Source organism: Eleutherodactylus coqui, chromosome 3, assembly GCF_035609145.1.
Source record: "Eleutherodactylus coqui strain aEleCoq1 chromosome 3, aEleCoq1.hap1, whole genome shotgun sequence".
NCBI classification, from domain to species: Eukaryota; Metazoa; Chordata; class Amphibia; order Anura; family Eleutherodactylidae; genus Eleutherodactylus; species Eleutherodactylus coqui.
The window spans coordinates 261,631,204-261,654,390 of NC_089839.1; the positions used below are offsets into that span (position 1 = coordinate 261,631,204).

Here is a 23,187-nt window from a genome sequence, read left to right on the forward strand (position 1 = left end):
TAGGCTCCGACAGCAGAGAGGCTGGCAATATACAGTAAGAGAACCCCGACGGACGTCTTCCAACATCGGAGCTGTACAGCCTTAAATCATAATGTCTTAAGATGTCAGACAGTGGATTGGAAAAGGTTAAGTCCTGCCAGGAGGATGGCTTGAAGGGTTTTTCCAGAATCAAAACTATTGGTAACCTATACTCAAGATAGGTCATGAATAGCAGATTGGCAGGGGACAAAATAGAGGAATTCTGGTAGCAAATTAAAATCCAAAATATTCTTTATTAATCAGCAACTAGTAAAAGTAATAGATGGGGTTAACAGACTGCAGGTAGCAAAAGCTTTCCTATGCATTTTAGAGAATGCTGTTCTTACTCATGGCATAGGATTTTAGGCGCGTGTACCTATTTTAAAAAATCACAGCAACCAATCAGACCAATGATTAACCCCCAGTGTACAAAACATAATTAATGAAGATGAGCGAGCACGCTCGGATAAGGCAGTTACTCGAGTGAGCATCGCTCTTCTCGAGTAACTGCATTCTCGTCCGAGCAGGCTCGGCGGGGCGGCGGGGGGAGCGGGGGAGAGTGAGAGATCTCTCTTTCTCTCTCCCCCCCCCCCCCGCTACCGCGCCGCCACCCTGCTCACCCCGGCCGCCCCCCCCCCCCCCCCCGAGCCTGCTCGGACGAGAATGCAGTTACTCGAGAAGAGCAATGCCAGCTTGAGTAACTGCCTTATCCAAGCGTGCTCGCTCATCTCTAATAATTAAATCACAATTATATATGTACTCGAAACTGTGTTTAATTAGGCGAATATTAGTAGAGAGGGCTTTCATATTGCATCACGAATTGGCAGGGGTCTACCACCAGGGATCGCTGTCGATCAGATTGTGACAAGTTTCTATGGACATCTGTAACTATTCAAACGCCGTCCGTATTGCAGTGGCCATATTTGGTATTGCAGCTCTGTCCTCTTTAAGTGAATTGTTTGGAATGCAATAGCAAGGAGGAGCTGTGTGTGAGGGAGGTTGGATATGGCAGTTAAGTGTGAGTTGTAGAGGAGAGCTCCTGGCCTTGAGAGAAGGAGACCTGCCATATTGTTGAGAGGCCAAGAGCAAGAAGACGGAGTTTACAATCCCTGCCTTCAGGAGCCGTAAGGCTGTGTCATCTTCTGTAATCTAGAACATTGTAACAAAAGTTGCAATGAAGTAAAGACTGCTACACTGTTGACTGCAACAAGTTTTCTAGTCTCTTTCACCACCTTCCTGAGGAGTCCACCACACTACCTATTAGGAGAACTAGGTGGGGGGGTGGTTACTTGCTCAGCACTTTTTTTTAACTTGCATTCACTTTAAGGCTGCATTCAGATGGCCAAGTGCAAGTTGTGCCTGAGATTCTTGGGTGCAACTGGCATTGGAATAACACATGGGCACCCTGACTGTGCTGTCCGATGTGCAGGAGACTGGACCTTGAATGCCCTACTCTCATCTGTGAATTGGACCAAAATAGGAAATACTATGATTTTTTTTACATGAACCTTCAGTCCGTGAAAAAAAGGTTGCTGGTCTGAAAAGCCTCATTGATTTTTATAGGTCAGAGCTATCCGAGTTTGCTCAGTTACAGTCAGAAAGAACTGTCATCTAACATTTGCCCATGGGGTATTGACATTGGCTTTTCTTATGGCAGTTATATAACCTTGAGGCTCTTGCCAGCCAATCTGTATGCTATGTAAAAGTCTCTAAAAAAACATATTTCGACTCTAAAACTTGCCAATGTGAATAGGGCAAATGGAGACTATGGCAGATGTGAGTAACTGAACCAGGGTGATGGACGTCCTCTTCCCACCAGGCGAGTGTCACAGATGCGGGACCGGCTCCTGTCAGGCATTTATGTCTTATCCTGTAGATATTCCATAAATACTTAGGGCAGGCTCACACAAGCGTAATTCAATCACATATTACACGCGGATATGCCGTCCGGATCCGCAGGAGACCTAAAATCAGAATATACTCACCTGCTCTGGACGCTCCCGATCTTCCCTTCTTCGCGGCTTGATCTTCTCTCCGTCGCGGCCGGATCTTCTTTCTTCGGGCTGGTGGATGTGCCCGGCGCATGTGCGCGGCACGCAGCCGGCGTGCCGAGCACATCCGCTGGGCCAAAGAAAGAAGATCTGCCCGCGACGGAGAGAAGATCAAGCCGCGAAGAAGGGAAGATCCAGAGAGTGCGGAGAGGTGAGTAATTGTTATTTTCAGCCCTCATGTCCGTCGGGCAGGAGGGACCCGCTGCGGATTTTCCCCGTGGATATAATACGTGGCCTAATACGTGCATAAAAAAGAACGCTGCATGTTCCATTTTACCATGTACTACACACAATAGGGCCCTATTGTTATCTACAGGTGCATACAGCGGTATTTATACACACCGTTGCTAAATGAGAGCAGAAAAAAAAAAGAAAAACCAGGAAAACTGCGCATGATGGCGTGTATGAGATACGATCCCATGCGAAGTCTAAAATAGTTGCCGTATGCAGCAAAACGCATATTGTTACTTTTGTTTCCATTTTAAAAAAACGGAGCCAAAACGGATCGCAACATTTATTTGACGTTGCTTCCGTTTTTCATTGGCAGCAAACAAAATGCTATCCGGTCCAATGTCTCACCTGGTCCAATGTGGTCTGGGACACCGAGTATTCCTCTATGTTGAGGCTGTCTTTGTTGGAGATGAGCAGCTGGAATATCCTGGCCAGGGAAGAGGAGGAGATCTGATACTGTAACATGTTGTAGTGTTTCTCTCGCTGTAAGCTGCCAGGGAAGTTTGTCTGTATGAACTTTTCAGCTGGTCCTGGGTCGGGGGCTGCTCCGAGCTTCTGGGGTCTGATCTTCATGGTTACAATGTAACCGTCTCCAAATCTGGAATACAGAATGCAGAGTAGAACCAAAGCAAAGGTAGAATGCAAGAATCAGAAACATGGAAAATGTCACTTTACATACTTGTATTTCAAATGCTGAATGGTTCCAAGACATTTAAAGGTTCCCTTGACCATTATGGCGAGCCGAGTGCAGAGAGCTTCACATTCCTCCATACTGGAGAGAGCAAACCAGAGGACAATACAATTATTAGACCGCCTATTACTCATGTCATCGTACATACATGGAAATGATTATACCTGTGGGAGGTAAGTACTACCGCTCGGCCTTCCCTGATAATACTGACAATAGAGTTCCATAGGAAGCGGCGTGAGTGAGGATCCATTCCTGTAGTAGGCTCATCCTAGAAGAGGAGAGGATGAGGATATATTTGTACATTGATTGGGCATTCAGATGGGATATAATATTCATTATGGCTAAGGGGAAACATACTGATATATAGTTATATGGGAAAAAATTAAATCTCTGGAGGTCTAGTGGGTGGCCCTATCAGTGATCCTTCCATGTAGGAGCACACATTCACAGATAGCAGTCAATCACTGATTAGGACATCCTACCAGACATCTTGGTCCCTAAGGCCTCATGCCCATGGGCGGGTCGGGTTCCGTGGGTGGGAGCCCGGCCCCGGGATCCCACCCTGCCCCCAGCATGAGGACACTACTTACCAGTCCGGATGCGTGCAGGTTGTCTGGTGCCTCCTCGGTGCAAGTGGGCGGGCGCGTTGGCATGTGGGTCGGCACGCTCCCCGCGAATGTGTAGTGGAGATTTTTTTTTTTTTTAATCTCCTGCTTTCCCACAGGACCCGCAGCACACCCGGAGTGACCGTTTCAGGTGTGCCACAGATCAGACGGCTGCTTCCATTGACTTCAATGGAAGCAGTCTCTGCGGGACCCGTGGCAAAACGCAGCATGCTGCTATTTGTTTTCCGGACCGGAAGGACCTGGAAAACAAACCCACATGCTTTAATTAAAGTGTGGGCACCCATGAATAGTCTATAGGTATTGAACTCCGGATCATCTGCGCGGGTGACCCACGCGGATCCTGGAATTCAAACCCGCCCGTGGACATGAGCCCTAAGGGATTGATATAGAAAATTCTGGAGAATATTCTTAGGCCTCATGCCCACGACACAAGTGGAGTATTCATGCAGATCTTCACAGCGGATTCACTGTGAGTCACCATTAAAAGGATTTTTTCATTGCTTGCAGGAGATCGCGGATTGCGTTTTTTTCCCGTGCGGATGCATTTCGGATCATCTGCGGGAAAAATATCCCCAACCCCACCACCCAGCCTTTTCCCCACCTCCCTAATTGATTTTAACCTTTAAACCCTCAGTGAATCTGCAAATGTATTTAAATGCACTTGCGGATGCGCTGTGGATCGTAAGCTCCCATAGAGATGAATTGAGCCACATCCGCGATAAAATGGAACATGCTGCCATATGCGTGGCATATGCAAATCATTTAAAATCAAATCTGCAGGACTTAAATGAAGTGCGGATGCCCCATGCTTCTCTATGGGCGGCTAGAGCTGCGGATCACCCGGGCGGATTTTGCAAATCAAATCCGCCCATGGACATTGGGCCTTAGACTCAAGAGAAAGGCCTCATGATTATACGGCATCACACGGAGTCCTGTACTATGGGCCACCATACTGTGCTCAGTGTGGATGAGCTGCAGTCGTAGACCAACCATTGATACGGATGAGCAACTGACGCTACGTAAACAATAAAGGGAATGGAAGCCATTAATGTTATAGTTCTGGCGGACCCCGAGAAAGTGTTTTCTATCCACACTCTTAATAAAAAATATACAGTATATAGAATACGTTGTTTTCTTCAATTATAGGAAAGTAAAGTTGGAGATGGAAGAAGTGATTGCATAAGGGAGAAAGAATGCAGACTTCGTCTTTATCCTCAATAAAAAGTAATAAAAATACCCCAAACCTACCAACAATACCACTGGGGGGCATCCAATTAGAGCAATTGCAGTTGATAGCTTGCGTTTGTTTCCACCACTGTAAGTGCCTGCTGATTGGTCCGCATATTTTCTAAGGCCCAGTTTTTCAATCCCCCATTCTGCAACCTGAGAGAATAGAACAAAGACAAGGGATCCTGAATTAGTCCTTAAATGTGTCCTACAAGTAATGATCTTACATAGGGAACCCTGAGGACGTCCTTCACATTATATGTCACAACAGAAAATTGCACCTACTAGTTCTTTAAAGAATACAGGAAATAAAGGGGCCATTCTGATTGTTCCCACTGCACGGGAGCGGACCTTAACCCCTTAGTGATTAACCTATTTTTTTTATTTTAAGGACTGAGTGATTTTCATTGTCCCATTGCAAGAGCCATAATTCATTGACATAGCCATATGTGTGCTTGTTATTTTGGGGGACAAGTTGATGCAATAGCTCGGTCGTTAGGATAGTACACTGCATTTCGTATGTATTGCATTCTACTAATCCTAGGACAGCAGCCTCCTAGACTCTGCTGGAGGTGGGGTCTAATAGGCTGAGTTCATGGCAGACATGGAGGCCTTTATCATGCTTCCTGCTGCTATTGGAATGCATTGGTACCCTGCAATCACAATGTGGGGTGCCGATGGGTGACAGAAGGATCCCCCTCCTTCTGTCATCTGCTTAAATGCTGCAATTGCTATTGATTGTGGAATGAAGGGACTTCCAGAATTTGAGGTTTCTCCGCCTCGGGGTGTTAGAGCAGGAGCCTGGCTGTCAGCATTAACAACCTTAAAAAGATGTATGTGCAAGATAAAAGCCCTTTATTGAGGTAAGTAAAAAAGTGTTTTGGGTATCCCTACGGGGTTAAATTTATGCTCATTATAATAATTCTACTGGCCGAAATACAAACAGCTCTATACAGATTGGCCCCCGAGTGCTGATACCAGGCCGCCAAGTTTGTGTTTAGGGGAACAGAGGAATGGTAATCTGTAGTTAAAAAGTAGAGTATCCGAGCTTTATTTAAGTATTTTAGGAAACGGCTTCAAATCATTTTTACTGCTGGTTTCTTAGAAAACAAAGACAATGTAATGATAGATACATTTTAAAGGGATTATCTGTTTATCAGACAACATCCCTTTAATAGACCTGTGTGTGGTAAAATAATAAACAGAGCTATACTTACCCCTCTGCCATTGCTGGGATCCAGTGCTGCAGTCCCGCTGTGGTCCTGGTGGAAGTCAGGCGATCGCTGCTGCCAATCGGCGGCTGCAGCATCACGCTCCCAAATGCCCAGCTCATGGTGCCCAGGGTGTGAGCTCTCATGCCAGGAGAACAAGTGGTGACGCTGCGGCCTCTGATTGGCTGGAGTGGCCACCACCTGACTTTTGGCGACGGCTGCTGCCACAATCAACATTGGGAACACAGCGGGACTGCAGCACTGGATCCCAGCAGCTCTGTTTATTATTTTATCACACTAAGGCCTGTTAAAGGGATGTTGTTCGGTGATGTTAAAGGATAACAGTAATTGGACAGCCTTTTAATAGAAAAGCAGAAAATCACAAATGTGTTCTGAGAGACAGTATGTTATATTACCATATCAACTTCTTCTTCAGGAACTCCTCTTAAACGTGCGTATAGCTGCAGATGCTCGCGACCAGTTAGCAGCTCATCAAGGGCATCAAACTGTGGACAGTAGCCCATGTTCTGGTGCACATCCAATAGATCAGTCAGAATACTGGAAAGTAAGAAATAATACCGCATAGTTGCCATAAGTACTTGGACACATTTTGGCTAAAGATTTTATGTTAATGCTAGAAATGCTTTTTCTTAAAATAATGTCTATAAAACTAAAGAACATTTTCCACTTAAATGGGCACTTCTTATATCACAAAACCTGTGCTAATCTAAAAGCCTATGTGTGTATCATCAATCTTGTGATATCCTTGCATTGAACATTTATTTTGTTTTACCACTAAAAATCAATCATAAAGTGGCTGCCACTAGGGGTCTCCCTTCCAGCACCTTTGCAATCCACTGCCTGTCATTAGGTATTTAGCTTCTCTAGTAACAGGGACATGGAAACACTGCTAGTTACTACATACAACAGAGGAGCAGGCATTAAGATGCTGGCTTGCAGCTGGTTGGAGCAGGGCTATGCAAGGCAGCATGGGAAGTGTGGAAGATGAAGTCCTGGACAGTACAGTACTGGTAGAATGGCTACTTAAGATACATTCCCTGTCCGTAAGTGGATTGCAGAGAGCAGCAGAGGTCTGAAAAACTGGTGCTCCATATCACAGCGGTGCTTGTGTGGAGCAGGAGGAAGGAAGGAAGCCGTTTGGTGAAGGCGGGGAGCAGCAGTAGTACCTGCCGGCGCTCACGACCAGTCAGAGGTATGTATGGGCAGCAGTGGGGAGGAGACTGGTCGCACATTTGTTTGTGCGATTGCGAGTTTAACACGCAATCGCGTTCGCGCGTTAAATTCGCGATCGCGCTAAAAATGGCGATTGGAACAAATTTTTTGGCACATTCGCCATTCGCTCTGTAAGACGCAGCAACTCCCCCCCCGGCTTTGGAAGGGGAAAAATTGCGTCATATAAAGCGAAAAATACGGTAAATCATTTTCTGTTATATTGAAAGTTATGTATACTACTTTCACCATTGTGTATCACTCCAGTGGATCTCAAGAAGTGAAGGCCAATCTGCTTTCAAGAGTAATTGCTAAGCCCTTCCCACTTCATCATTCAGTTATTCTATTAGCTGATACACCGCCAAGGTTGACCAATCTACAGGATAAGTTGGCGCCAATTATCTGCATTGCTGTGAGAATTCATGATGCGTCCCAATGGCTGATGGCCAATATTTCCTTTAATGCTGACAAAGCTCTTGTCTCCAGGATGATGCTCTGTGAAAGACTGTTGTCCACGAGAAATGATAAGATGGACTTTCTTATGAAGACCTGGCAACTCTGGTCTACTTTTCTACAAATTTCAGACCTTCCCAGATTATTACTTACCAGATGAAACTGTGTGAGTTAAAGGGGTTTTCCAAATAAGGAAAACGTTGGTGGCAGAGGGGGGACGTATATGATGAAAAAAAACCCACAGCACTCACCTATCTGCTGCAGCGCTGCTGCCTCACCGTCTTCTATTTACTTTGGGCTATAGTTGTCGCTGCAGTAGCCAATGTAAGGCCTGACAAGGATGTCATCAGTGACATTCTGTCAACCAGCTGGGGTCTTCTATATTAAAAGCCCACATGACAAGTTTGAGGGATGTCACCATTTCTTCCCACCCAGTGACGTCACCTGTCAAAAGCCGTGGCGCCGGAATGCCAAAGCACACTTCTTTTTAAAGATTTTCTTTTGTGTCACCGCATTCCATGAGCCAGAACATTTTTATTTTCCACTCATGGGGCTCTATAAGGACTTGTTTTTTGCAGGATGAGCTCTAGTCTTCAATTATCCCATTTTTGTGAATATTTAACATTTTCATTACTCTTTATTCCATTTTTCTAGAGGCAAAGTTAGCAAAATCTACAATTCTAGCATGGGTTAAAGGGATGTCAATCTTTTACATGCAATGGTTGCAACAACTGCAGCATGTAAAAGGTTAAATGGCTGTGATCAGTGGTTTCGCCAGTCCTTGCCATCACAGCTGGAAGCAGGCTGTCATCCGGCAGCTGGACTCTGGCTCCACCGGCCATAGGAAAACTGTGCCAGTATTCTGATACACCACCGTAAAATGGCGCATGCATCAGAAGAAAACTCCTAAACGCATACGAGTGGTTGTTAAGAGGTTAAAAAAACAAAACAAACAAGCAAATTGATATAGAAAGTATATTGTAAAATATGTGCAGAAACTGGACACCCCTTTAATCTGATGCTGCGGGCAATTTCTCCACGTTAGGGCTCCTTCCCACGGACGGATTTCCGCCGCATCCGCTGCGTTGCCCGCAGCTATTAGGTTCTATTGAGAACCTAATAGCACAATGCTTACGGTGTGGAATTCCGCACTGTGAAATCTCCCGTCCTCACCCGCGGCATGCTCTATTTGCCGCGGGTGTACACGCGGACGGCTTCCATTGCAGTCAATGGAAGCTGTCCGTCACGCTATCTTGCGCTGTAGCGCAACGGAAGATAGTGTGAAACCGCTTCCCCGCCTACCGCCAGCCGCATCATATGACGCGGCCGGGGCATCACGTGCTCTATTGCCCATGCGGACCGAAGCGTCATGTGGGACATAGGACGCCAGATCCGGAGGTAAGTATTGGGGTCTCTGGGAAGGCGTGGCGGAGCCCGTCACGGTGCCCCCCCAGAGACCCCAATACTCACCTCCGGATCCAGCGTCCTATGTCCCACAAGACGCTTCGGTGCGCATGCGCAATAGAGCACGTGACGCGCCGCAGCGTCATATGACGCGGCTGGCGGTAGGCGGGGAAGCGGTTTCACGCTATCTTCCACTGTGCTACAGCGGAAGATAGCGTGACGGACGGCTTCCATTGACTGCAATGGAAGCCATCCGCGTGTACACCCACGGCAAATAGAGCATGCCGCGGGTGAGGACGGGAGATTTCACAGTGCGGAATTCCACGGTGGAATTTCGCACCGTAAGCATTGTGCCATTAGGTTCAAGAGAACCTAATCGCTGCGGGCAATGCAGCCGATTTCCGCCGCATATTACGCGGCGGAAATCCGTCCGTGGGAAGGAGCCCTTAGGATTGTTTGCCAAAGACAAGTTGTATATCCCGACCCCCTGACACATTCACTGATACTGTATCAGTACTCTGCAGACACAACAGACACATATACTCCACAGCGGGCAAACACCTTCCTGAGTAGCGGGTGGTATAAACACTCTGAACCATCAGACTGCCATGCGCTGCTCACGTGCTGAACTCTATTTTCCACCCTGATAGCCAAGATATCAAAAACATGTTTTGAAAGTAAGCGGCAGATTGGATATAAACTCTGCAACAACAAATTCATTTTGCTGATGGTGTTTTTTTATACTATGCAAATAAGTGTGCATATTGACTTTCTCCATCGCGCTAAAGCCTGTGCCCAGCACAACATGTTTATGCAGCTTCTGGGCAGTAGGGAGGGGATGGCGCGGCTCGCTGCTTGTGGCATGAGTTTGGGGACTTCGGTAATGTCCTCAATGTTGTAATAAACATTCTACATAATCGGTAATTACTATAATAATATTCATATATTAAAACTGTCAAAAACAATGGCAAAACCTGAAGATACGAAGAGGGAAATAAAGAGGATAGTAAATATGTAAACATTTGTAAATTAGTCTACAGGGTTAAGCAGTAGAGATGAGCGAACGTACTCGTTTAGGACAATTACTCGATCGAGCATGGCTTTTTTCAAGTAACTACCTACTCGAGCGAAAAGATTTGGCGGGTGCCGGGGGGGCGGCAGGGGGGGGGGGGACAGGGGGGAGCTCTCTCTCCTCCCCCACTTCCCACCGCAACCTCCCGCTCCCCCCCGCCCCCACCCCCCCCGAATATTTTCGCCTGCTTAGGCAGTTAGTCGAAAAAAGCGATGCTCGTTCGAGTAATTGCTCTAAATGAGCACGTTCGCTCATCTCTATTAAGCAGTCAAATGTGTCCCCTTCTATGATGCCCCACAGATCTGAGCACTGTTTTTCTGTGTTTTTTAGGGCTCCCTCTTACATATGGATCCATATGTACTATAAGTGCTGCTGTGCTTCTAGCAATGAATGCCTCTACAATTCATCTTGCGATGCAGCAACCCGCTAATCTTATCTCCTACATATCTGTGACTAATAGCCACCATGTGGCACTGTAGGAAATGGGAGGCACACTGAGGTACAACATGGGCTTATAGCTGGCGAATGCATAAGGATCCGTTTACACCAGCTGATTTATCATTTGAACAAGCAAACGAGTGAATGATGTCGGAGTTTGCTCAGGAAGCCTGCTTATACAGGCCGATACATCGTTGGCTCGTTTAAAAGAGACATTGTTCAGTTGTGCACATTGGCTGTATAAGAGAACGACTGAACGATCGGTGTTTAAAGTGAACGAGCTAACGATGATTTTTATGCCTGCTAAAAAGGAACGGAAAAACGAAAAGCGAACGATTATCAATCGGCATTCGGCCATTGGTATGCCTTTAGACTGAACCAATCACAGAATCTGTGAACCAATCCTATCTGTGTTTACTGGAGGTAACTGCACTGACATCACTATCACTGTGCAGAGCTGGTATCTGGCTATTAGGCTGGATTCACACGGGCGTCAACGCTTTTACGTTCGCCCACCAGCAACGTAAAAATGCGTGATCGGGCGAACAGATCTAGCGTTTGCACGCCTATTCAGACGGCCCTGACCCGGTGCTTATACCCTAAGCCCGCAATGCTGTTGGGCGGGGGAGACAGTGTAGCTCTGCTAAACTGTCTCCCCCTTCACTCCCCCTCGCTGTCTCTCGGCAATGGGAGGAGGTGGGACAGAGGGGGCGGGAGCTTAGCACACTAGCTCCCGCCCCATCCCTTGTCGCAGCCAGCAATGGGAGGGGCGGGATTGGGTGGGAGCTTAGCAACTAGCTACACCCCACCCCCTCCCATTGCAAACAGCTAGAAAGGGGCGGAGAGGAGGAGGGAAGGGGTGGGAGTTTAGGAGTCATGCTGCTAAACTCCCTTTCACTTCCCTTCTCCGACAGCTGTCATAGGCTGCCATAGGAGTCTATGCAGCCGGCGGTGGTGTAAAAGTGCCCAGCCGAAATGCACTAACTTGGCTGTTCAGCGTTGGTAGTGGCAGCTGCATAGATTCCTAAGGGAGCCTATGCTAGCTGCCGGAGAAGGTAGGTGGGAGGGAGTTTAGTAGCGTGACTGCTAAACTCCCTCCCCCTTCTCTTCTCCTCTCCACCACTTACCGTTGTTTGCAATGAGAGTGGGTGGGGCAGAGCTAATCTATGCCCGCTCTCATTGCTGGCTGCGGACAACGGGGCAAGCCTTGGCGTATATGCACTGGGCCCTTTGCTATGCAGGCATTTTTACAGCGCCGGCGGGCGCATGCAAGAAGCCCACGACCGTGGAAATTGGCCCTTATTCAGATAAACACTAGAGCTGTATCTAAGCCTGCCGCATTACAAATACGCTGTCACTAATATATTTTGGGGGGGTGGGCCAAACTTTGAGTTTTGCTATGGGGCCCCATGAATTGTACACCCCTGCCTAGATGCATGGCTTCTAAGCTCATGACCTCGTACACCTTCAGCAGCTGTCAGCATTTGAATGCCCAACAGCTCTTCCTCCTGATTCCCACATACACATGAAAGCCTGGTTCGTCTGAGGGTTCATGTGCTTTTCATGGGAAGAGTGGAGAAAGCTGAAGAAAGACCCCACTGGCAGCGGTGTATCCCCAGGAAGTAAAAAAAATTGTTGAACTTCAACGTGCCAGATTCTTCTTTTTCCCAACATGATCTTTGGGGGGAGAGTCTTAATTCTGTGGGTCAGTACTTATACAGCAATACCACATTTAGAGAGTTTTTTTTATATAATAATATTCTAAAAAAATAAAATACTTAAAAAAAAAAGAAGAACTGCTTCCTGTTGCCATCTTTTGACCCCCATTGCTTGTTTTTGTGTGGCGATTTGTAGTTTGTATAGGTAGCGTTTTGGGGAACGTATAACTGTTTGATACATTTTTATTTAATTTTTTTTTGGAGATGAAATGACCAAAGAAAGCACAATTCGGCCATTGCATATTTTTTCCTGATGCAGTTAATCATACCGGATTAATAATATGAGATTTCTGAAAAAATGGACCTTTACAGATGCAGCAATATCAATTTTTAGATTTATTTTTCTTAAATGCAAAGACTTAGTAAAAGTTTTTTTTTCTGGCTTTTGATATTTTTATAATAATTCAAAAAATCTTTATCTTTACTTCTTTTTTATTAGGGAACTTTAGCCGGTGATCGTTTGATTGCTTATATAGTATAATGTAATGCTTATGGTATTGCATTATACTATATTTTAACAGGCTCCCAATAAAAGACGTGCCGCAGGAGAATGATCATGGCAGTCTCAGGGAGTTTCAGAATTTATCTCCTGTCATGGGGTATGTTTTGGGTGTGGTTGTGAGTCTGAAGTTAGTCTTCTATTCTTCTGGGTTCCTGAGAAAGAGTGCCAGCCACATGGGGGTACCTTCAACCCTCATGTGGTGAAGAATGGAAGAAGAGGAGCGGTTCCTGAGGGTCCATATATCTGTGGTAGCAGTATTATGGTCAGGGGTCTGTTTTCCTGGCATGTCATCATACCACAGCCCTTGAATGGTGAATGCTAAAGAGACCTATTAGCGGACCATCTGCACCCATATCTTCAAGCAGTCTTCCACGACCCCAGTGCCATTTTTCAACAGGACAGTCCGTGTCATTGAGCTCGGAGCACTAGGGAGTGGTTGGAGGCACACAATGAATTCTCCACACTGTCTTCGCCCCAAACTCACCAGACTGTAACCCTATTGAATATGTTTGGGATATGCTGAAAAGGGTTGTGAATTCTGCTTCCACTTATCCGCAAAATGTGCACCTACTGACCGCATGGGTCGAGTTGAGTATGTAGGATAAGGTGGACTAACCTGTTATTGAGTAGGTATTTCTAATGCCGTGTAGAACCGGAGTGGCTTATGATAAAACTTTATTATCAGAGAACTCCTTTAGTATAAATGTATCACTTCAATAAAAGGGAAAATGCATCACTTATGCCACTACGTTTTCTTGTCGTCCTCTTAGCACTTTTGCAATCTCACGGCCCTGATTTATGCTCCCCTATGGAATTACATGTGAAAAGACAGCAGAGTGCAAATCGATGAGGGTACACAGAAATCTAACATTTACTGCGATGTTCTAATGCTTGGCTTAGAACAAGTCTTTCTAAATGGTATTGCTTGCAATTCGGTAAGTGTAATAACGATAAAATATGTAGTATTAAAACAACTGCAAGCACAATAGAAGAGCTGAGGATGCATATATTACAGCTGCAGGTTGTGGTGCCCACGTTTGGCCGATATAAAGCTACATTGTATTCACACTTGGAAGTGAGATGCATTATCACACTGCTAAAACCTCTCCATTAATGTCACTTGCCATTATGTTATCTGGGTTGACAGCTTCTCTTCATGGGCAGTAATGGAGTGCCTAATATTAGTTAATGGATTAGAAGTAGATTATGGGTCAATGATGTCTGTCGTCCGCTGGTTCGTATATGTTGTTCGAGATAAAGAACATATGACATGTTCATAGTTTAATTTAGAAGTGATTAAGCGCCATGGTCTTGAAAGGGTTTGTAAAAAAATTGCCAGTTATTCCCCATCACTGCTGAGACCCCAGTCGATCTCGAAAATAAGAGCTTTAACCCCCCATACTCGTCACAGTGGGAATACTACATTCCCCGCAGTGAGGAGGAGACTGAATGGAGTGCAAGTCGTATTAGCACCCCATTCACTGTCAGCGGGACAGCTCAGTGGCACCTGCTTGGGGTTTCCGTCTTCCCCATTGAAATGAATGGAGCACTTACTGCGAATACTTGGTCAGTACTCCATTCACAGTGACATCACTGCTTGAGGAGAAGTGAACCCTACAGTGACAGTCAAAATGGGACATGGGGATCGAAGTGGGTCTCAGCGGTGAAACCCCCACTAATCAGCAAGTTATCCCCTATACTTTGGATAGGGTATAACTTGCAATTTTGGTACAACCCCTCTAACTAGTTCCTGACTGCCTACAGCCTACAAACATCCAGGTGGTCCATGTCTGGTAATGAAGGGAGGAGAAGCTTCTGGTCAGGAAGTGGTTAAAGGGACTTCGGAAATTTTTATATTGATGATAGGTCATCAAAAGATGATCGGCGTGGGTCCACCACTTGGGACCCTCGCTGATTACTTGTTTCCAGTACTGCTGTCAGTATGGACAGCTCAGGAAGCAGATCATGCCATCTGTACTGTGGCAACTCAGTAGTAGTTTGGTTGTGCAGGCACAACTCTTATTGACTTCAGTGGCAGCTGCGTCTGCACTACCAATTCGGGCTGCTGCAGTACGGCGGTGCAATCTGCTTCCTGTGCTGTCCGTAATGACAGTGCTGCCGGAAATTAGCTGATCGTAGGAGATCCCGAGTGGTGGACCACTGCCAAAAAAATACTTGAAGTCCCGGACAAGCCCCTCTAAGGAGAAATATTGGCTTCACTAGAATTTTCTATTTTTCTAAGCCAGATTTACCTATATCCGGCCACAGCGGCATCTCCTGATGTCACCTCTATGTCTCCAGTCAACATCTTGAAAGTGGTGGTCTTTCCAGCTCCGTTCACACCCAGAAGACCAAAACACTAGATGAAAGAAATGTGGGATTTCAATCATGTGCCATGCAGCAAAGGGTGGATTAGACAAAGACCATTATGAACATAATACTCAACAATGCCACCCATCCCTTCAGTAAAGTAGCGAATTTTCCGGCATGGCTTTCAGCCACGCCAGAGGATTGTCAAGTGTTTCTCATTGTTTTCAATGGGAAACCTTGCATTGCATTCGTGCGCACATCGCACGCTGTGTGATCTGTTTTGTTGTCCCAATGAAAGCAATGAGCGAAGTGTTCCGAGGAACACGAAAACATCACTCCTGTATATGAATCCATTTGCCTCGCAACGCACAGATCTCGTGCCTGTTTCTCAGCCGTGTGCAGTAGGCCTGAGGGTGGTTTCACAGGGGCGAGAACATTATGCGGGATGCGAGAGTCAGTAAAAAAGCAGATTATGAAACCAATGAATTACAAGGACTTCCTTCCCATTTGGGATGTTTTCACAAATGTGATGTTTGTGAGAGCAAAATACCGCGGCACACTCTATCTTTCTACGATGTGCAATTTGTTTTCTATTTGCCATGTTTCCCTTTTTATCACGTTGCATTGCAATTTTAACATTAGAAAGTCCTATTGACAAAAAAAATCATGGCAAAATTGGGCAAGAATATCGCAAGCGGCAGCAATGATTTTGCGAGAAAAAGCAGTGCCGACGCTCAAAAATTGTGGGAGAGCAGGCGCGATTTTAACACCATTTTCTCACGGCAAAATCGCGATCGCCTGTGTGAAACTAGCCTAAGGGTGCTTTCACAAGCGGAATATTTCCACACAAGTAACAGAGAGGTGTGGAAAATTCTACACCAAAATATGCAGCCTCCTTGCGGATTTTGATGTGGAATTGAAAATGGCTTAAAGGGGTTATCCAGGAAGCGGCCGCTGGGATACACGGGGGTCAGAGCGGAAGCGCCTCTGCCTGTAAGCAACTCCATAAAAGTCTTCTTAAACTCAACAGTGAGTTGTGCAAAGAACAGACAGTCTAAGGTCATCGGAGGTGTAAGGTAGTCTGAAATGAACCTCCTGTCTCATTAATAGTACAGACTGCTGATCTGTCCATCCCTCATGCTTTATACTACAGCTTTGCTTGTAGTATTGATTTCAGTGAGAGCTACGTTTGCAATTATGAGCGCCAGCCGTTACACTGGGGTTGAGCAGTGATTGCACTCCGATCTCGGTGTATCCGGCGGCTGCTGCCTGGATAACGTTTTCAATTCTGCATCCGTATCTACTTGTAGACATGCAGGATTGGAAGCAGAATTCCACAGCGGCAGATTAAGCCGTGACTTGTGGAAATATTCCGCTCTGGTGAAAGAGTCCTTACATGTCAACAACAGAATACAATAAGATACCCCTGAACGTACCTCTCCGGGCCGCACCCCAACGCACAGCTTGTCCACTGAAGGGGTATGTTTACCAGCATAAACCTAGAGCAAACAGGAGAGAAAGTTTGAGATCAGTAAATTATGCAAACATTTCTCATTATTCCAATTACTTTTAGCAGAAGTTTCTGCTTCGTTTAGAATCTACACATTTTCCCAGATGTCCATCATTACTTATAGGGTCAGACTGGGCTACATACTGTTAGGCTTGCCCAAGGGCCTGAGGGCCACCATACCTTTGTTAATTCCTTTAGTCGTAATATATCGTTCTTCCCTCCACCTTTCATCACTCTTTGTCTCTCTTGTGCAACATCTTCATCTTCTCCTTCGATGTGATTTTTCGGAGGTTCTGCACTCCTGCAGTTCACAAGAAAATCAACACAAAAATTAGGATTTCTTATGTAAGAACTTCACTGATGGTCGATGGGACACCAACAGTACATGTCCTAGGACATTATACCAGAGGCGTAACTTGAAGCTCCTGGGCCCCAATGCAAAACCTGGAATGGGGCCCCCAACTATAATGCTCTATTCATAGTACTGGGCTTCCTATACGGAGAAGAGAGGCCTTATGGGCCCCCCAAGGCTCCTGGGCCCGGGTGCAACCGCATCCCCTGCATCCTCTATAGTTACGCCCCTGCCTTATACCTATCCAGCACTTAGAGGTCATCATATCTGTGTGCAAGGTTTGCTGTGATCACCTGGCTGCTCTTTCTCCAAGGCACATGGCCAGTTTAAGGTAGAATGTCACGCTCCCTCTTACCATTCTGCACAGTTACATATCAGCTGGTAATCTTATTATCACTGTTGGTTTAGTTGCTTGATGCTTCTAATAATTATTATTCTATCCTTATTGTAATGGAAATCTTCCCAACATGTATAAAGTTTCTCATATGAGCGGAGCTTGTGTTTATACACAGCAGCCAATATGAACAAGCAGGGCTGTAGTATAAAGCATGAGGGATGGAGAGGTCAGCAGCCTGTACTATTAATGAGACAGGAGGTTAATTTCAGACTGACTTGGACCTCCGATTACTCTCTGTCCTTTGCACAACTTGCTGTTGAGACTAAGAAGACTTTTATGGAGTCGCTTACAGGTAGAGGCATAGCTAAAGACTCGTGGGCCCGGTTGCAAAAAAAGCATGGGGACTTTCCACAACTTTTCTCTGCATTGCTAGGTCTCTTAACAAGCCCATCGATGTACCACTAGCAGACGGGGGCATTGGTAGAATCTTAAAAGATTAGGCAGAGGCTAACTGTAGGGGGCCTCAATGCAAAATCCGTAATATGCCCCCCCCAACCATCCATGTGCCATTTATAATACTGGTGCTTTCTTATAGGATAGAGAGGCCTTTTGGCCCCCTAAGACTCGGGGGCCGGGTAGCAACTGCTACCTCTGCATTCCCTATGGCTATACCCTTGCTTAAAGGCTAAAAACCTATATAATGTACTGGACCAATCATTAGTCTGGTAACTCTTGAGTACTTACTTGAGTATTTCAGTGTACTATGAAGCATTGACAGTCTTATCTCTTGATGTTATAGTTAATAACTCACCAAGTGCTGAGAAAGAACCGGTTTTGAATGAGGAGATTCAGGGCAAAATATACAACTCCTTCAACGGCCATCGCAAAGATATTTCTTCCCAAGAACTCCCACTGAAAGGGGTTTGTTATATGCTCTTCGCCTGAACCAAACAACATTACAGATACATTTAGGGGGTTAATAGAAATAATACATTTACTCTTAGAAACATGAACAAAAAGTTCCATACGGGTGAACAACAGAACACAGCGGGCACTTTGGATATAATTGCCCCAATCGGGAGTTTCAAAGGGTCGGGCAGCTAGAGCTACTTACAAGCCAATAGAGTAAAACTAGTTCTATCAGTAAGACATTACCACTTCTACTGGTTGAAGCCAGCAGGGGGCGGTCTAACTGTGATGTGAATGGTAACAATTTGTGTACAGCAGTGCTGAATAGTGAACTGTCCATGCACAATGCAGGAGAGGTCAGTCAGCGCGGGTGGACTGAGGTAAGTGGTGTATGCCCTCTCATGATTGTGGCGGCTGTAGACACTCAGTATGCACTATGATCCATGTGTATGTCAGTTTCTAAGCACTATTTTACATGATGTGGTCACTATTCGGCCCTATGTGGGCGAAGTATAGTACTCTTGAGGCACTGGTACTATGTGGGCATTCTTTGGATCTGTGTTGGCAAAGTATGGCACTTTGATGGCACAATTTGGCTCTATGTGGATGCACCATGGCAAAATAGGCAAGAAAGGACTCTGTGTGGGAAAGTCTGGCTTTACTGTATGTAAGTACTGAAGGACATTGTATGGGAAATGTAGAAGTAGGAAGCCTGGGGGATGGAGGTGGGGGTCCTAAACACATGTACACTAGATTTCTGGTATTAAAGTCACAGACCTTTGTCCCACTTGCACAAATCTGCGACTTTTCAGCTTTTTTGCTACCCACATCACTTTTGTAAAAAGTAGGCAGGTCCTGGAGGAAGGCGTTGTGGCTGACTGTGGCCGTCATAGTCACTATGATGTATGCCAGAAACTGACATAAATTATAGTGCAAACCTATGGCAGGTCTTACTTGCTATAGATTTCAGAAAGTGGCACACGGCTGGTCGAAGATTCGCCAAATGTAATAAGAGGCTTGTGCTGTCGTCACTTATCTAAGACTGGCGTATAGAACACTGGTCCTACGGCCCTTTTACAGGGGACCATTATTGTTCAGAGTTGCCCAAATACTGGCACTCCCGCGGGAATTTTAACAATAGTCATCCCGTGTAAATAGTCGTCCCAACTAGTTGTTCAGTGTAGACAGCAGTTGTTCAGTTCTGAGCGACTGTCTGCTTACTGTGAATGGAGGCGGCGGAGTGAGAACGCTCCCTGGTCGCTTCGCCTCAATGCTAGAAGTGCTTTCAGCGATGCCAGCGATACTTACTTCTGTGTAACAGTATAGGAGTGAGCTTCACTGCGACGCACTGTCGGGCATCGTTTTCCCCACAGCTTGTCCCATGTAAATGGGGCTTTAGATAAAGTTCTCCTCTCCTGTGTATTATCTATGCAATACATAAATAATACACAGTAAATGGGAACTGTATGGCTCTATATCTGTGTTACCACTGGTAGCCCGTTACAGTGACTATGATAGAAAATGCACCCACGTGATGGCAGAGTTCTTGTCCCAGGACAATGGAGCCGCTCTCTGTTACACTGCTCAGTACAGGGCACAGTGGAGTGAGTTTGGATGAGATGGCTCCTCCCACACCCATGGTCCCACCCACATCATGCTATACATTCATGTACAAGTCTTCGAAGTAGGCGCCGACTGTGAGTGTAGAAAGAGCCGCCTTCCACTACACTGGTGAATGGGAGGCGTAACATTGTTCTTCCTGAGCCCCCACCCCCAATTAGGTGTCAAGTCCCCCTCTATTGGACCACATATGTAAATGCTGTAGCATGTCTTGTGGTTATCCAACTACAAACCGACATAGAAATGTTACGGCATATACATATATGTATTAGATATGGCACTAGATATTATGTACCATTATAAAAATAGTCATTCTAATATGGAGGCGTTGTTGTCCCTTCTATGGGGGCTTCAGTACAACAGCTCTGATTATGACTGACAAGTGTGTGTCTAGGTGTGTGCTAGAACAGTGTGGGCACGGGCCAACTATTGTTCAGATAGGCGCTCAGAAAAGTCATTGAAGAGTACAAAGTCATAGATAGGATCTCAATGCAAAGTCATTCGCAAGTCCTTCAAATACGGATGACTATGACTTTACACCAGACGACCTTTGATCAACCAGCGACTGTTTTTTTTTCTCCAGTAAGCTGAGATGAAACGACTGGCGACTTATCGCTCATCACCCTATTGGTGGCCGGGCTTACACTGAACGACTATCATTCGAATTCACTCTTTCGAACAATTATTGTTTTGGCTGGTAGTCGTGCCGTGTAGAGGTACTTTATACAGTAGATGTCTCCTGGTTGTGTTGCTGGTAGTGGTAGCTCAACAAACATGATAGGGTAAAAAAAAGTAAAGGCCCATTTAGACACAATGATTCTCGCTCAAAAGACATCTTTTAAGCGATAATCGTCGTGTGCATTTTCACGGCAAGTTGATCGCTCAGAATCCGCTCAAACAATAGTTTGAGTGACAGTTTTGAGCGTTCACTTTGCATAAGTGTGTAAATTAATGTCACGCTGTATGCAGAAGATAAGCGGGACTGCTGTCTTCTGCATACAGCTGAGCGCTCCAAGCGGTGGGTATGCAGAAGACAAGCGGGGCAGCTTGTCTTCTGTATACAGCTGCTTTGTTCTTGGAGCGCAGCTGGTATACAGCTGAGCGCTCCGAGCAGGGTGTGCAGAACACAGCTGAAGTGCTGTCATTTTCATAGTACGGCTGTGTTCTCCGAGCCGGATACTAGCTAAAACAATAGTATCAGCGGTATCCCGCTGAGAACTCAGTGCGCGGTCCTGATAAGGTTCATTGTTCTCTTTCAGCTTGCTGAAAGAGAATAATGAACGACTCGTTAACGAAAACTGCCTGATGACCGTGCAGTACGACCCAATGATTCTCACTCAAAAGACGGCTTTGAGCGAGAATCGTTATGTCTAAATTGGCCTTTTGTGTTTTCTGGTAAATACGTTCTACATCTATCTCACCATAAAGACCTGATACTTTGGCTAATCACCCATCATGGGTATGGCCCCCCGTACAGACAGCACATGATACAATTCACAATAACTCTATACATGGCTATCTTCTCCTTACACTAAAAAGTTACTTTTTTACAACAAGGAAGAATTAATTGTGAACTTCTTGGGATCATCCATAAATCTAGAGGAGCCAACCCTAAGGGAATATCCATGCATTTACCAAAGCGGGCATACACATCAGTCACTGCTTGATTCATCGCCAAATCGATGAGTCCTCGCCCCAGGCAGAAGTGTGGGAAGATTAAGAGAATATCTTTTAGCTTCTCATTGAACTTTAATAAAGACTAAAAGGAATCAAAGAAAAATACATTAAAACAAGTCAAAAAAATCACAATACAATGTTGCTGACCCACGTCATAGGCGGCTCACCCAACCGGCCAGAAACCTACTGTACAGTGATAAGGGGCAAAAACCCCGAAACAGCCTCTCTGTACATGGCTATCTTCTACATCTGGAGAATGTTACAATTCCCTTTCAGAATAGGCTATCGCTACCTAAAGATGAGACAATCCTACTTTGTATATGAATCTGACGATATGAGTTCATGAAACTATCATTAAATGAGACCCACTCATTGGATGTCATCTAATGTGCTCGTAATAAAAGGGGTACTGCACTGATAACCTCTCCTTTCGTTAACGATTGGAGCAATAGCCATATCCGTGCAGAACATGGTCATAGGAACTTATTTAGGGCTCCTTCACACGAGTGTATGCGTTTTTGCGGTGAATGAAGAAATAACGCAATCAAGTCTCGAGCTTAATTAGCGTTTTCTCGTCCATTCACGCAGAAATCCCTCGCTCGGCATTAAACGTTGGAATGACTTCAAATGCCTAAATAAAGGCACCTGTAAGCTATTTCCTGTGTTGAAGGCTGCTAAAACTCCCCCTCCCTCCCTGTTTTTCCAACTCCCATAGGAGCCTATGGGAGCTGCCAGCATATATCGGTCGAAAGATAGAACCAGAACTAGAATTGGCAGCGTATTTGCAGCGTATTTGCTATTTTTCCATGCCGAGGTATTGTTTCCGGCGCAAAATCACCCTTGTGAACGAAAGCATTTGAATCCAATGCCTCAGAAGGTTGCGATTTTCAGTCCGGGCGTGAAAACGCGACTACATAGCCGCGTAAAAACGCTTGTATGAATAAAGCCGTAGTGTGTATATAATGTTTATGCCTAACAATAAAAAATAAAGAAAACTAACTATTCTGTAAATAAGTGGGTAAAAAGCTTCTAAGACCTTGTATTGACTAATTTATTTAATGATCTTGAAGGGGACTTGTCACCAAGAAAATGCAGAACGTTATAGAGCAAGAGGGGCTGAGCAGATTGATATATAGCTTAGTGGTTTAAAGTCTACTCATTCGGAGTTAGAGGTCCAGTGGGCGGTCCTATCAGTGATTGAAGGACCGCCCACTGGACCTTTAAATGAATATAGTGCAAGTTATATGGAATAGTTTCCCACTAAACTATACATCAATCTGCTCAGCCCCTCATGTTCTAGAACATACCGCCTGCAGAATGGACTGCATTTTCTTGGCAACAGGCTCCTTTGAATGATAATTAGGAAATATTGCTTTACTTGCCCTGTTATTCTCAAAAAGATCCAGAATGAAGGTAATAGCGCTGCTGTTTATGCCAATGAACAGATTCATACACGATAAAGCGACATAGGCTGTGCTTGGCACACTGAAGAGATACGATGCAGGATACATCATAGGGATGACCGCCCATCTGCAAATACAAATATGTTACAGGAAATACACTAGAATATGGGATTACTTCTATTAAAATACTTTGGAAT

At 45.4% G+C, this 23,187-nt stretch overlaps 1 protein-coding gene across 1 annotated transcript in view; it reads right to left on the reverse strand.

The window, feature by feature from the left end:
- The window catches only part of ABCA4 (ATP binding cassette subfamily A member 4), a 206,443-nt gene that overhangs the window by 1,552 nt on the left and 181,704 nt on the right, over window positions 1-23,187 (reverse strand). The window contains exons 41-51 of the mRNA XM_066597367.1: window positions 22,970-23,117; window positions 21,546-21,669; window positions 18,193-18,322; window positions 16,873-16,993; window positions 16,619-16,681; window positions 15,125-15,231; window positions 6,472-6,613; window positions 4,866-5,000; window positions 3,156-3,259; window positions 2,980-3,072; window positions 2,649-2,898 (exon numbers count right to left, since the gene is read on the reverse strand). Coding sequence (XP_066453464.1) covers window positions 2,649-2,898; window positions 2,980-3,072; window positions 3,156-3,259; window positions 4,866-5,000; window positions 6,472-6,613; window positions 15,125-15,231; window positions 16,619-16,681; window positions 16,873-16,993; window positions 18,193-18,322; window positions 21,546-21,669; window positions 22,970-23,117 — 1,417 coding nt within the window. The remainder of the gene's footprint in view (window positions 1-2,648; window positions 2,899-2,979; window positions 3,073-3,155; window positions 3,260-4,865; window positions 5,001-6,471; window positions 6,614-15,124; window positions 15,232-16,618; window positions 16,682-16,872; window positions 16,994-18,192; window positions 18,323-21,545; window positions 21,670-22,969; window positions 23,118-23,187) is intronic.